The sequence below is a fragment of the Lissotriton vulgaris genome, chromosome 5, assembly GCF_964263255.1.
Source record: "Lissotriton vulgaris chromosome 5, aLisVul1.2, whole genome shotgun sequence".
In the NCBI taxonomy this organism is placed as follows: domain Eukaryota; kingdom Metazoa; phylum Chordata; class Amphibia; order Caudata; family Salamandridae; genus Lissotriton; species Lissotriton vulgaris.
This window is the reverse complement of record NC_141693.1, coordinates 1371327328-1371342449: the sequence shown is the minus strand read 5'-3', so window position 1 is coordinate 1371342449 and position 15122 is coordinate 1371327328. Positions and strand designations below refer to the sequence as shown.

Genomic DNA, 15122 nt, shown 5'->3' with positions numbered 1-15122 from the left:
ATTTACCTTGCATATGTTGTTGAGTTTGTATGTGTGTTTTATTGTGATTGTGCAGGGATGAGAGACAGAGTGCATGTATACCAACTTATTGATTGCTTTATCCCATGAATGAAGAGGTACTTTTTTTAGGCCTGCTCTATTAGCTGTACCTGTGCTTGCTTGATCTTCTCATCAACCCTTAGTTACAGGTTTTTGTTTGCTGTCAAGTCTACCTCCTGTCAGTTGGTCAGTGTAACTAAGCACCTCCTCTTAGTTGGGCCTCTAAAAAGGGGAGGACTAGGACAGACCCACTCTTCGCAAAGTTTATGGCTCTCACAGGAGGTAGCTGTGTTGCTGTCTCCAATTAAAGCTCTTAGAATATGAGCAAACTGCAGTTTGAAGACTCTGTACCTGGCTTTTATCAGCTTTCTTCAAGTAGCACTCAGAGAAGAGACAAATTTGGCAGGCCATGCCTGAAGATATTCTTTCGTAACAACAGAATCACTGACTCTTCCCCTTACCCACTATCAACCCAAATGACAGTGTTTAGGAAGAGGTATTTACCAGACCCTTGATAACTGGTCACAGTTGATTAACTAAGGGTGCCTGTGCTTCATCACATTGCCCTGTCTGAGGCTGCACACTATAGCTCCTAATTGCAAGCAATGCTCTTTCGCTGTCTGAGGGAGTCTGTACCTCAACCCTGCGCTATCTTTTGCCAGAAGATCCAAAATGAATGTCGCTGGTCTTTCCAGCTACGCACTCACAAACAATATGTCCTGCTACTAGTAACCATTTATAGAAAACCGCATCGATGCCTAGGGTAACCATGATTATTCCTGAACAACATAAAGGTCTGCTCATTACTGTCAATCTGGAAAACAGTACTCTGCCACACTTAATGTATACGACCCAGTTCATGAGGACAACCTGGTCCTGAGTGCATCCGCATGATTGTCTTGTGTGCTGTGCTAAACAGTATAAAGATACCAGGTAATCTACACTGGGATCGCTCTGGCCAGGAGTGCAAGTCTTAACTACCATGCAGGAACATTTTTCATCCCAACAACGACATATCTTAAATGTTTGAGGTTTCATATACGACAGGTGTGACATTTTATGAAACATCAACTTGTCCAAGAAACAGTATGATTCAGGAATGTAATTGTGCCTGAAAAAATTAATTTGTCCTTTTTGATACCCCACAGTAGTGTGATAAATTATGGTGGCATTCCACTATGTCAGATCTCAGGTAACTTCTGATGATTCTAGGTCTATGCTCACCAAAAACGTACATGTTTAAGGGTATTCACTGTCTCCTCGTGATCTCTTTACCCATTTAGAACGATTGAAAATGGACTCTTGCCAAATGGACCATGTATTCATGTTGCCCATAGTGTTATCCATAGTGGTTTCCCCTATTAAGAATCTTTTGGAAATATTGACATGCATCAAACAAGTTGCTTCTGCAAGTATTTGTATATAATGCAGGGGATATTCTGGGACCGGAGTGGGGGAACTAGCCAGTATATGTGTTTCTCATACTGACTGCCTTTGTAGATTAAACCCAGCTCAAGCACGTGCCAAGATATTTCCTGCTTCACGTTCCTTTAGTGCTTGGCATCTCAGACCGTGCTCTGAGGGAAAATTGTGCTTCGTTTCTATTGGTGGTTTTGTGGAAAGGCTGCACTCTAACAGGCTAAGAACTGATCCAGCAGTGAGTGGAGGTTGTATATATACACACACTGAGAGGACTGCACAGGGGCTGTGACTCCGTTCCCACAGGCAACACGTTTTTAAAATGACGTTGCCAATGAGGCTACAGTGGTAGTTTTTCCGCCATCAGTACAGTATATTTTAGGATGATTCCGAGCACCTGATAGTATCCGGGCTGTTATGATTAATGGCAAATAACTGTTTCTCAAAGCAGTACACTGCCAGTCGCATTAATCTTCCCAGAATAATTGGTCTTGAACGGGGTCATCGAAAACTGGGAAGCCCTTTTGTCGACTAATAGAAAACTAATTGTTATGTAAATTTCAACGAATTATTAAGTACTGCTTACATTTAAAATGCAGTGCTTTTCAATGCCTTATTTTCATGTTCATTATTGTTGTCTGCAGGTACTTGTGCTCTTGAGCAACGGGTCCCCTCCTGGGTTCTGCAACGCCTACTCAGAGACTCTGAGACTGCATGGGAAATTAAATCATTTTAACAGATTATTAAAGTTTATATAAATAAAGTTGCTAAATATAAATTGAACATGTTAAAACATTTTGTAAATGTGGAGGAATTTGAAATTTGAGGTTACAAAATAAGTTGGTATCTTCAGATTGATTAGTGGAAGCAGTGCAAGTGCATCAAACAGAATATAGTATTGGCCATGGGTGGCCTCAACTGGGTTTATAAATGCTCCGACCTTCGCATTTCAATTACGATTTAGATTTGTTTATATTTGGTTTTTAATTGAAACATATTAACATTTGTTTATTTGTATGATGAGTACTTCTTGCTGTATTTTTGTATTTTGTTTTGTGGTTCAAATCGTTGAAATTACTTAGGCCGGGTCCCAGCTTTCACTAATGATTCAGTAGGGGTCCCTGGATAGCGATAACGATTATGTGGGGTTTCCAGTAATAATTACTTGGGGGTCTGAGGAAGTGGAATGGTTAAGAATCACTACTCTTGAGAACTAACTCTAAGTTCCCAGAAGGTAAAGTAATGTATTGTAAACGTGTATTGACTAAAGATTTAATATGGATATGAAAAACAAAGACCATCACTGGAAAATTATATATTCGAAGTGAATGTGACTATGTTTAAGGTTGGTCCTAGTTAGAGGTTTAAAAGGCACCCCACTATTGTTTATTCCTTAAAGTAATATAATATCTCACTTTCTTTGTAAGATCTACTGCAATACCTTTTTCAGGGGTACATGGGCTGTCATGGGTTACTGCCTCAGTAACCCATGACAGCCCATGCACCCATGAAAAAGGCCTCTGATCATTTAGAGCTATTTACCAATGGTGTCCGGTGGATTTACCCATATTATTGTACTCCAAATTGTATACCAGGTACTCCCCGTTAGAACTTGACCCCCAAGGGTAATGTTGTTGAGGCTTACTTATGGAGATTGTGTGCAGTTAGAGACTGTGAATTCAAGAAGACAACCAGTACAGGTCAATCAATCAGTCAGTCAGTCAGTCAGTCATTGTACAGTCAATGGTACTGCTTTTTTTGAGGAACTGTTTATATTTTGTTTTTACATACATTGTAATACTGTGCAGAGTATTGGAGAAGATCACAAATGCAGTTTGGTATGTGCTGATACCCCTCGTGTTTTATTGCGGAGATAGCCCAAGCTCCTTCTATCGGTCAACCTCTCTTGATAGTCTGGTACAGCAGTCAAAGATTTGTCTCTGGAATTCTACTCTACAGGTGCACGAAATACAGAATGTCTGTATTGCCAGTAATCACCTCCCAGCTACCCCTTTGTGGTTCTTAATGGATTGCATAGTATCTTTGTTGGTTGCAGCAGGTGGTGCCTGTGGTCCTCAGAATATTTGAGGCAATTCAGTTGTTTGAGGTGTGCTGTCCTCGGAGCACTGGAGGCAAGGACTAGCACGAGCTCCACCGATTTGTGCAGATCTAGTGTTTTTTGTGCTGGTTTAATGTCACGGTTAAGCATAGGAAGTACCAGCTCCTGTCCAGGAGGTGGCAATGGCGTCACAGTACTTGTGGCTTGGCAGAGCTTATGGTTTGAGCTCTTTCTCTAGACCAATCACAAATGTACTACCAAGATAAGCTGCATGCCTGCTCTAAGTCATCATGGTTAGTAATTAGAAGTTGTTGTTGCAGAACACTTTATCGATTAAGTTTGCACTCTTGCTTTCCTTGTGTGCATCATTGACTGCAGTCAACTACTTATAGCACCTTGTGGCTTCTTAGGTGTAGGATTGTATAAGAACTCAGTCAGACGTAAGTTCCACAGTACCCTCCATTCACAGGGGTACACAGTGAGGTCACACTGCAGAGACATTTTGTGAACTCTTGGCCTCTCACCCGCAGAGCGATGCGGGTCCTTTCCTGGTAAGGCAGTGCACATTTTAGCTGCCTGCTGCCTCCACTTCGTCACAGCTCCTGCTTCTTCTGAGCAGCATTTTCCTTGTGTCAGGACAATTCCAGGGTCCTCCCTAAACAATTGGTCAGCTCTCTTCAAACTCGAGTCCAAGCAGGTTTTCCTGGCAGATCAAAGCAAAGTCCACAGGTTTCTGGTCCCAAACTAGGCAACAGGTGTTGCCTAGTTTGGGACCAGTCACAGGCCCTGAAGCACAGAGAGTTTCTTTTTGCCACTGGTATGTGCAGACCTTGAAATGTGGTAGAGAAATCTTGGCCCACTGGCTGCAAGTTTGTGCTCCATCTTTAAAGGAGTATTGCAGTTGTGTATTTCAACTGTCATGTCCGGTTCTGACTTTTGCTTGTGTAGCTGGTAGTCTTTCCACAGGAGAAACCCACAGCAAGGGGACTGTCTGTCCTGCGTATTCACTTGTTAAACAAATAGCCTTATATCCCGCTTGTGGCAGGCAATACCGTCCATTGAGGGCCTGATCCCTTTAACAAGAACTCGATCTATTAATGGCCGGTATAGCTTGCTACGTAGGGTTATAAGGCTATTAGAACATTCCGCTCCTAGTGGACAGAATGTTCCAAATAGTGAAGAAAAGGCCTCGTTGAGCCAGATTGGGTTGAAATCCCATCGGGCTCCTTGGGGGCCTTTGGTCACAGCAATATCTTTGAACAAAGGCAAAGTTTGGAATGTTGATACTTCAGCCTTCTACCAGCCATTAGAATCCCTGGGCACTCTATTGTCTTCAGTGGAGCTCCAAACATTCCATTGTTCAAATGTGGGTTTTCTTCTCCAGTGGGTAATAAGGTAGAAAAGGGGGAAACTCCCAATCTTCTGAGGGGCACTCGTTTTTTTTCTCCTTAACACGCTTCAGTCTGACCCTCTACAAAGAATCAATGAAATGTTTTGAGGGGCGCTCTGTATTGAATGTCTACTGTGCGAGATCCCCTCAATCCTAGACACCACTTAAATGTAGCAACCACAAAATGGGACCCTGAGTATATTCAGCTACTTGTCTCACGTTCTCCATACACACATCTTCTACACATGCTAAATAGTACACCTACACAAAATTCTGGGTAACGGGCAAGAGTAATTATCAGTGGTTGAGATTAGTTTGAGGAATCCACTTATCACTTGTTTGTCTTCCTCAGTGCAATGAGTATGCTCACTGTGCCATGGGACCACACTGTCAGTCCACCCCACTCCACCCCATTGCAGTCTACCCCACTCCATTCCAATCTACCTTACTCAACTCAAATATACCCCACTCCAAGCATCCCTTTTCAGTCTGCCTAATCCAATCTGCCCTGCTTCAATATACCCCACTCCACCCTAATATACTCCATTACACTCACATCAACTACACTACACTCTTCCCTACTCCAATTTTGACTCCACTCCAATCTATCTGACTCCACTCCAATCTATGCCACGCCAATCTACCCACGCCAATTCACCCAACCACCCCGCTGCACTCTATCCCAATCTCCCCCACTCCTATCTAATCCCACTCCAGTGTACGCCACCTCACTCAACCCCATTCCACCCTAATCTGCTCCACTCTACTCCTCTCTACTCCACTCCAAACTACCTCAATCCTCTGCACTCCACTCTTCTCTTATCTACCCCACTCTACTCCAATCTACTCCAGTATATCCCACTCCAATATGTCCCTTTCCAATCTACCCTACTACAATCCAACCCACTGCGCTCCAGTCTACCCCACTCCACTCCAATCTACTCCCCCTCACCCCAATCTACCCCAGTTTAATCTACTCCACTACAGTCTACCCCAATAATAATAATAATAATAATAATAGGGAAGCTTGTAAAGCGCCTGGTTACGCCCACTGGCGTGTCCCCGCGCTGTGGTGAGTGAGAAATCCCAGAGCCCCCTACCCAGACTAAGGCACCCGCCCAGGCTCTTTAGTGAAGGAACAGGTGTGTTTTGAGCTCTCTTCTGAACCTGGTCTCAGAGGGTTCCCCTCTACTCATCCTGCCTTTGGTCTACCCCAACTCTCCCCCACTCCACCCTACTCCAATCTACCCCACACCACTCAATCTACCCCCACTCCCCCAATCTGTCCCACTCCTCTCTATCCCACTCTAATTTGCCCCACACCATTCTGTTCTTGTCTACTATAATTCACCCCACTCCAGTCTACCCCAATCCACCCCGCTTTTCTCCAATTTGTCCCACTGCACTTCAGTCTACCCCAGTATAGTCAACTCTATTCTACTCCACTCCTGTCTACCCCATTCCACCCCAAAATATCCCACTTCACCTTAGTCTACCCCAATTCAATCTACCCCATGCCAGTCTACCATGTTAATCTACCCAACAACCCCTCCAATCTACCCACTCCATTCTACCCCACTTCACCTCATTTCATTCTACTCCACTCTACCATATGCCAATCTACCCCACTCCACACTACTAACTTTTAGCAATTGTCAATAGCAGCCACACTGGTGTGCATAATGGCTCAAATACAATGCCAAAGCTAATAGCTCTTACATAGGTGAGACCTATTGGCTGTGCCAGTGCTTATTTGTTTGTCTCACTGCAGCTGAAATCCAGCAGGCTGTTGGAGACATAGTAGAAAGGAGTTTTTGACCAAGCAGTTAATTTGTAAGCAATATTATAAATGAAGGTAAAACATGTTTCCAGATACTAAATAACGTTCATAGGCAGGGACTCCTGCAGTACAGATACTTTTAACAAAATATTTTACCAGAGGATGACTTGTTAGAGCCTCCCCTCATTAGAGCTTCAGTTCATTGATATTATGAGTCCCGAAATAATCCTTTGAAGTAGACTATGGTCAGCAATGGTACAACCTGTAAAACCGAGCTATATGTGTGACATCAAATGAAAATATTAAATGTTCATGTGTTTCACTATGACGGGCCCCTTTCTCTTTGTCTGTGGATTGCACTGGAGAAACCCTCAGTTAGACAGCCGAAATGAAGTAGTTTCAAGACATCTCGAAATACACTCCCATAGTACAGGTTCAATACATGAACACCTTAGGAGAGAATAATTTAAAAAAAGAAAAGCATTTTTGGAAACCGTATTGCAAGGAAATGTACTAGGCTATTATCTTTCTGTTGGACCTGTTACCAGTCTACATAGGGTAGCTTGGCACGAGAGAGGAAGGTCAAACCCAAAGGCAAAAGTGTTAAGCTTGCGTCTCACCCTTACAATAACTCAGCGTCCATCCACTCAAAAATGACACTACATCGAATTTTTTTATAAAAGTAGAAAAGTTTATCTTTCCTCTTTGAGTGTACTTTCAATCACGTTTTTCCTAGTAGTACTTCAAATCACATTTAATACCCTGCCGTTTTCAGGTTCTGTTCACCAAGTGATTTTGTACAGGCTTGCTACCATTTACACATCTCCATACAACAGTATTTGCTCAACACTCTGGGTTGTAGATCAGTTTTCTTCAATTATGACATGGGATAACTTCTTAGCCTATATTGACACTCTGGTACATATATTAAGGACTTATTTACAGGTTCAACTCAGCCGTTCATGGATACCCCAATCTCAATGACTTTTCAATTATACTGTTACACTTTCAATGTAGTTATGCTCAGTTGGATTGGCTAGAGGTCACTAAAACTCCATCTCTCATCTAGTCAGTTTAACAGAAGATTACATTTTGGTCCCTTCAACAACCCAGGGAAAAGGGACAGTTCTGTTCAATTCTAAGTAAAGTTGCCTCTGACCCTTGTTATGATTTTGCCAGGTTCAGCCCTAAAGCGAGACTAAAGTCTTAAATCTATTGGCAGTCCCGCCAGCTCACTCGCACTGGCTAACCCACAGTTCCACCGAGCTCTCCTCCTCAACTAATCTCTAGGGTCCGTGGTGTAGATTCCTGATTCCACGTCCCTTACCAGTCCCCACCGCTCCCGGCTTACTTGTACTCAGGGAGGCTGGGTTCTCCAGTTCACCAGTTCTTTACCAGCGCCGAAGTCTTGAATACTCTCCCCTCACAGGCCGAACTGAATCACCTCAAAGCCTGCAGGAGGGAGGGGGAAAAGGGGAAGGAAAGGAAGGTCGCACCCTCTGTTGCTGCGCTGGATGTGGATCTGCACGAGCGCTTCTGCGCAGTAGATTAGCGACTTCCTCCTCAGTGCCGCCTTCCTCCTCAGACAGCTGTCAGGACCTCCTCCGGATCCGCCCGCCAGACGCTACTTCCGCCTGTCGCTCCGCCCCCTCTCGGGGAGTAGTGTCTTCCTCACCTCGGGACCTGCGCAGACGTGGGCCACTATGCTCGAGCCCCCTTCGCTTGTCCTGCGGTCACTTCCTCCAATTCTCGCTCCACGCCCAATACCTCAGGGAGGAGCCCACAATGGCAGGGCAACGTTACCGGTCACAGGTGAGAGGTGAGCACAATGGGGGTATCGGAATCGGAGGGCCTTGGCTTTGCCGAAAGCTGAGAATTCCCTCTTTGTACCTGGGGCACGTTGATGAAATCTGGAGCGCTTCAGAAGTTCCCGTCCAGTTCACCAGCGACGTCTTCACCTCAGTGTCAGGGAATGGCTTCAAGTAACTCTTTGTGTCCCAACAACCGAGTTCAATTCACAAGGGGCCAGATCTATGGTTTGCGGGTCGGTGTCAGCAGTAAGGTAGCATTCCCTAGGGAAAGATGTCAACCCTCTGTGAGTCCTAGCCCACTAGCGCCACAGCCTGCACTCCCACTGTTCTAAGGCTACCACCACTCATCTAAAATGGCCGCTCTAGTTCTGGCCTTTTATAGGCTGGCTCTGGCTACCAGAACCCTCCAGAAGGTTCTAGTACCTTCCGAGTGTAATCCTTTGGCCCAGGTCTCTGAGGTAAAAATGTGGCAGTTACCAGCCACCATTTTGTGTGTTTATGTAGTAAGTCAGAAAGGCACCTAGCCCTCAAGAAAAAGTCTATGAGGGCAAAGAACACCTAACCCCTAGGTCAACACCTGGAAAATTCCAGTGGACATCAAAAATAAAAGGTTTGAGGGGCAAAAAGGGGACAAAATAAATAATAAAAGGAGGGACCACCCAAAAGGCCTTCAGGTCTAACACTTTCCAATTAGATTTGCTAACTTGAAGTGTTAGCTGGCTTATGTTTATCTCTGTTGGTTATGGTTAGTGGTTGTAAGAGGAAAACCAACCTTTAAGAGACTTATCCCTTCCCAACATGACCTGTAGATTCATGATGTGATGGTACTATCTTGTTTGCTTTCACCTGGAAATGTGCTGTAATTATTTTCTATCATGCCATCTTTCTTACTTTGGTAATAAGGTCTGAGCACTTGCCAATGGATCACGCAAGGGGCTTTTTTTTTTACCATATTCTTTTCCCTTATCGCTTTACAGAGCTCAAGGACAGACACCCCGAGCCCGTGGACTGGGGAAAGACTGTTCCCAGTTACAACCAGACCAGCAGTTCGATGGACTTTCGGAATTACTTGACGAGAGATGACAATTTGGAGCCTCTTCCCAAAAATTGGGAGATGGCGTACACCGACACAGGGATGATCTACTTCATTGAGTAAGCATGCATGTCTGTTGAATTCTTTGTTGGGTCATGAGTGCATGTCAATGTTGGGCTGATAACTGCGACCCTCTATTTGTTAGTTGACCAACAAATGGACTATTTTGCCTCGTATTGGCCTTCAGGGGATATACTGGCCCACCACAAAACTTCAATTAAATAAATGATTACATTTGGAAGAAAGAGAAATATTGTTCACACACATTTCGCCACACTTGTGGCATATTAACTAGGTGCAAATTTAATTTGTTAAATAATGTTGCTTCATTTTCTTTCGCACTGCAAATGTTGGTATGGAACTGTATGTTGTATTGAAAAGTAATTGAGCAGTGTATTGAGTTGGCACCGCTCATTCAACACTTGTACGAATGTGAGCTGTGTTAGTGTCTCATCGTGGATCATTGATTCTAACTTGACTCTTCTTTTCCTAAGTCACAACACTAAGACGACCACGTGGCTGGATCCACGACTGTGTAAGAAGGCTAAGGCTCCCGAAGACTGCGAAGATGGAGGTGAGTCAACAGCCTGCTCTTTCCTGGCTTGGACCAGGACTTCTCAGATTCACATAGAATTATCCCCGGCAGCTGGGTAAATTTTGTAGATATCAGCTAAAGTCAAGAATGCATACTTAAAGACTTTCGACATTTTTTTCATTTTGTTCTACAAGAGTGAACAAAAGTAGACAAAATACAAACATAACTGGCAATAAAGCGACAAATACTTCTAGATAAACAAGAAAGAAATTGGTCATATGGCCCCATGATCATATATCATATCACATCAACGTATTTGAACAGCTGAAAGAACAATATAACGTATTTGAACAGCTGAAAGAACAATATAACGTATTTGAACAGCTGAAAGAACAATATAGGCCCTCAAACCTTACAGAGGAGCATCACTTACTATATTCATTTCGGCATTCTTCAATGTCTAAAAAGCAATCTAAATGATGCAGGTTTAAACCCTCTGTTATGCGCCTTGATGTCCAGATACTAAACCTTCTCGCCCACAGTTTTTCTCTTGCACTGGGATGCCATGACCTATTTTTTGCTGCACCTTATATGATTCTTCTTATGTGTGTTTGTACCCCTAAGAGGGCACACAACACATTCAGTCGAGGTGGCAAATGACTTATCTGGCTGGGGCAGACCCCGTAAGGTGAATGCCTTACTCATAAAGGAATTGCATATTTCTGGGAAGATTATTTATGCGCTCGCATGGTGCAACTGACCTGAAACACCATTATAATGCGCATGTCTGGACCAGTCCTGTTGTTCCTCTTTTGATGACTGCTGCTGTGGTCCTGCCCACGTTTCTTCTTCCTTCTCTTTTGTAACTTTAAATTGTATGCATATAGTGGTAACTACCCCTGAGGAGGCATTGAATCTTTTTGCTGCAAGCAGCAAGTGTACCTCTCGGGTAAAAAAACAAAATGTGTATGTTCCACGGACATGTTTGCACTGCATATGTGACCAGGCCTTGGACTGTTTGCCAAATGATTTTTTTTTTTTAGCTTTCGCCATCACAGCTCTTGGGCTGTTCTTATAAGAGCTCTTGTAAAGAAAAACAAGCAATTGCAATGCAATAGTTCTCGCATTAGTAACTATTTGAGCTATTGGCATTGTAAATGAAAAAAATAAGTAACAAAAGAAATTCCGCAAAGCAAGGAAAGGGTGTAGTACCACAGGGTGTTACTGTGTGTCCCTGTGGAGTTGCCAAGGGACCTCTATTAGCCATATAAGATACGGCACTCGTAATGCAATTCTCAGCTTCAATATTTCTATTTAGAACTGCATTAAGTGTGCAGTACCTCATGTAGCTAATATATGTTCCTTTACAACACCACAAGGACACCTAGTAATAGCCTGTGGTACTGCACCCTTCATTAGTTTAGTGTATTTGTGGCCACCATTAATGAATATAATGCACGTGTGCCCTGCTGCAGATAAACACTTTTATTTCTGCCAAAAATGTAGTTGAGCGAGCCAGCAAAATAAAAGTGAGGCGCGCGGCCGCCATTATAAATGATGAGACGTGTGGCACGCCACTCTGCTTCAGCAAAGTAAATAAGATTTTGGCGATCCGCGTAATAGAAATAAGGCAGGCAGCTGTCATTGATGTTGATGAAAAGTACCGCGTGTAAAGAATGTAACTACTACACAAGATTTGTGTGCGAGCCCTGCAAAATAAAAAAGAAAAACGAAGATTAGTAAAGATTAAGCTAGCGGTACACCATGCTGCTTACACGTTGATGAAGATGAAGCACTCCGCGCTTCTGACATAAACTTGTACTATTTAAAAAATGTGTTTGTGCGAGCCACGTGAAATTAAATAATTTTGTGTGCCCACCTTGTTAAATATTAAGCCTGCAGCACTTCTCAAAATACCTAAACATACCATGTACGCATAGGCCATGGAGTTGTGCCTCCAATAGCATTAACAAAACGGTGCTCACCAAGGGCCGTATTATGGATTGTGATTGTTTGCATCCAGCGCACCTTTTAAAAGGTGCGCTGGGCGCAAACAATCACAATGCACCCTATTATGATGTATGCGCTGCCCCCAGGCAAACCGCGAACTCGCGCTGCCCCCAGGGCAGCGCATCCATGTGAAAACACAAAGAAACTGATCTGTGTTTTCACAATGGAGGTGGCACCCGCCTGCACTTTTCTAGGTTATTAGAATTCCCCTCGCAGCCGGGTGCAGTCAGTGACGGCAACAGCTTTCAAGCCGATGTCTGGGGGGTCCCTGGGACGCCCTGTATCCCCTGCAGAGGGCTGCTGTCAAGTGTGCCACCTTTCAAATGGCGCACTGTCGGTGGTCCTCCTGAGGGCTACTTAGACTCTGCTCCTGCTTGTGTAATATGGCGTGGCGCAGAGTCAAAGGAATTCCCTCATTTACATAGGGCACTCCCCTATGGGAATGAGAGAACACCCTCTGAAGATAGCGCTGGCGCTTTAAGTGGTATTATAATATAAATGGTATTATGAAAGGAGACGCACAAGCGTCTGCGCCCTCTTCTTTAATACCAAATTGCCCCAGGGATGGCCAAAGGAGGCGCAAACGCCCCTATGCGCCCCCGGAGCACTTACTGTAATATCGCCCAAAACTGTATTTGAAACCATGTGAGTAATAACACATGTAAAAGGTGGTGTCCTTATGGGAGATGACAACAGAAGAGAGGAAGGATGGACAAAGAGGGACTACTAAAAAATAAACCAATGGAATACAAAGATTTCCAAAAGACACTGACAGGATCCAATAAAATACATTGGCGGAACATAGGCAGAGCTTAATGGCGAGACCATAAACAGCTTAAAAAGGACGTAAAGCCCACCCATTACTTACCATTGGTTGGCTTCCATGCCATTCTCGTTTCCTTGCTTCTGATTCGACGTATTCTCATGCTTCCTTTTCTGCCTCAAGTATTTGTACTTTCCGTAGGGCATGGAGCAACCATAGTTCCTGCCAGTGGGCAGATCCTTCAACTGGCCGCACGCTTAATGAAGTATGTTTTTTTTTTTTTTACTTTCTTCCTAGCACTCCATACAAGTGCATATGTTTGTAGTCCATTTACCCTCTCCGGATTGTCCCTGTCGCCTTCTTGCCTCGCATCATTGGTTGGTCCCCTCCTGCGTTGCTCGTTGCCTCCTTTCCCTCTTCAGTTGGTGGCAGCTGCCTCTGGGCACCTCTGCCTTTTCCTAGTTGTTTGTATTCGAGTCTAAACAAGTACTGGCAAAACCAATACGCCTGGCTTATGTGAGATCTATGGCTTTGTCCATTTGGTTTTAACAGGTTGTACACCAGCGCAGCTGTTGTGCAACATGCCTGAAAATAACAAAAAAAGCTCTATGAAACACTTTCAACCATGCTGCACAGAAACCGCACTGCTGCACAACATGGCTAAACAACACCTTGACAAAGTCAATGGATCCTGCATAAACAAGACCCATCAGCTTTGCCAAATGCTTGTTTGACTTTTTTTAATGCACTCTTAAAGATTGCATAGGTCTGTGGCACCTCTCCCTCAACCTGCCTTCCTCTTGCAGTTACTCCCCCACCCCCTCCTGTTGTCCGTGGTTTATTTTGCCTACCCCTCCTCCCGCTGTCCATTGTTTCCCACCCCAGCCCGCCTCCCGCGTGGTGCTTGCCTCCCACTAATGTATTTTTATATTGCACAGCAGCGTTGGTTGCTGCTGAACATGGCTTTAAGGGTAAAAAAAGCTTTGTGTGAGGTCGACGCTAGCTGCATCATAGCATTTTTTTAATTATTGTTTTTATTTTAAGCCATGTTGTACAGTAGTTTGCATTGCTGTACAACATGTAAAAAGAAATTGACAAAGCCCCTACATTTCACTTGGACTAAACCTATTGGCACTACTAATGCTGGTCTAAAGTCCCCACAGCATAAGTTCACGCCTAGACGTCTGGGGTAAATGGCCACACACACCCAAGGCCCCACCTTTATTAAAGTATCACAAAGTATAAAAATGATAGTGGAAAGAGGGAAAAACTTAATGGAAATATAGAACTGAGCTTTAAACAGATAACTTAACAGCCACCACGTGCCACTCCCTGCCTTTATTGCGTGTGAATATTCAAGTTTGCCTTTGTAACAGTGAAAAATCTTTGCCTCAGTCCCTTCATGTATTTTCATTTGACAGCTATTGTCAGACTTGTATCATGAAACAAGAATATATCCTTCTCCTTGGTTGCCATGCTCCAGGTCGCTTTCGGCTATGATTCATCATGGAGGGTCTGCAGAGCTCACCAGGGGTTTCTTTTGTGGTCTCATATACCCCTTATGGGCAGTCCCACTGAGTTCTTGGCAGGAAGCTTCAGCAAGATGTCTCTCCTTAAGAACTCCTACATTGATTCTTTCAGGCCTCTGTCCTCTTCCGGGAAGGAGGCACCAGTTGTGGTCTCTTTCAGTACTACCCGTTCCAAAGGAAGACCATGTTTGCCCCGGTCTGTCAATAGTCTTCTTAAGGTGGAACATCACTCAACATTAATGTAATGCTATGCCCTTGCCATTAGGAATATTTAATGCTCATTTCATATAACATAACTAAAGGATAATGGTAAGTGTTTCTCCGCCATCACCAACTCGTTCATTGAACAGGCCCATCACTCTTGTTCAACAATCTGTTGGCATGCCACAGCTCCAGATGCAGTGAACCACATATGTGCAAGGGCCCTCCCATGGTGGCAAGGCCTATGAATGAAATTGTGGCCTTCTGTGGTACTCTTTACCATCCTAGGTGTGCAGACTCGCAAGACCTGGCAGCACTCCTGCAGCACCTTTTTGTGGTACCTACTATCATCTCAGGCATGTTCCGTGCGTCTCCGGATTTCTAGTAGGAAAGGTGATGCGACTAGCCCCGTCTCAAGAAGCCCACACCGACCCGATATGTAGTTGTAAAAGTCCCATGCTGACATAGAAAGACGAGTGTATTGATCTGTGTG

General features: G+C 44.1%; 1 protein-coding gene across 2 annotated transcripts in view; it reads left to right on the top strand.

The window, feature by feature from the left end:
* MAGI3 (membrane associated guanylate kinase, WW and PDZ domain containing 3) overlaps positions 1 to 15122 on the top strand; it is a 1323293-nt gene that overhangs the window by 601478 nt on the left and 706693 nt on the right. For both annotated transcript variants that reach the window (XM_086923326.1, XM_086923327.1), the window contains exons 5-6: positions 9476 to 9650; positions 10086 to 10165. In XM_086923326.1, the coding sequence (XP_086779452.1) occupies positions 9476 to 9650; positions 10086 to 10165 (255 nt within the window). The remainder of the gene's footprint in view (positions 1 to 9475; positions 9651 to 10085; positions 10166 to 15122) is intronic.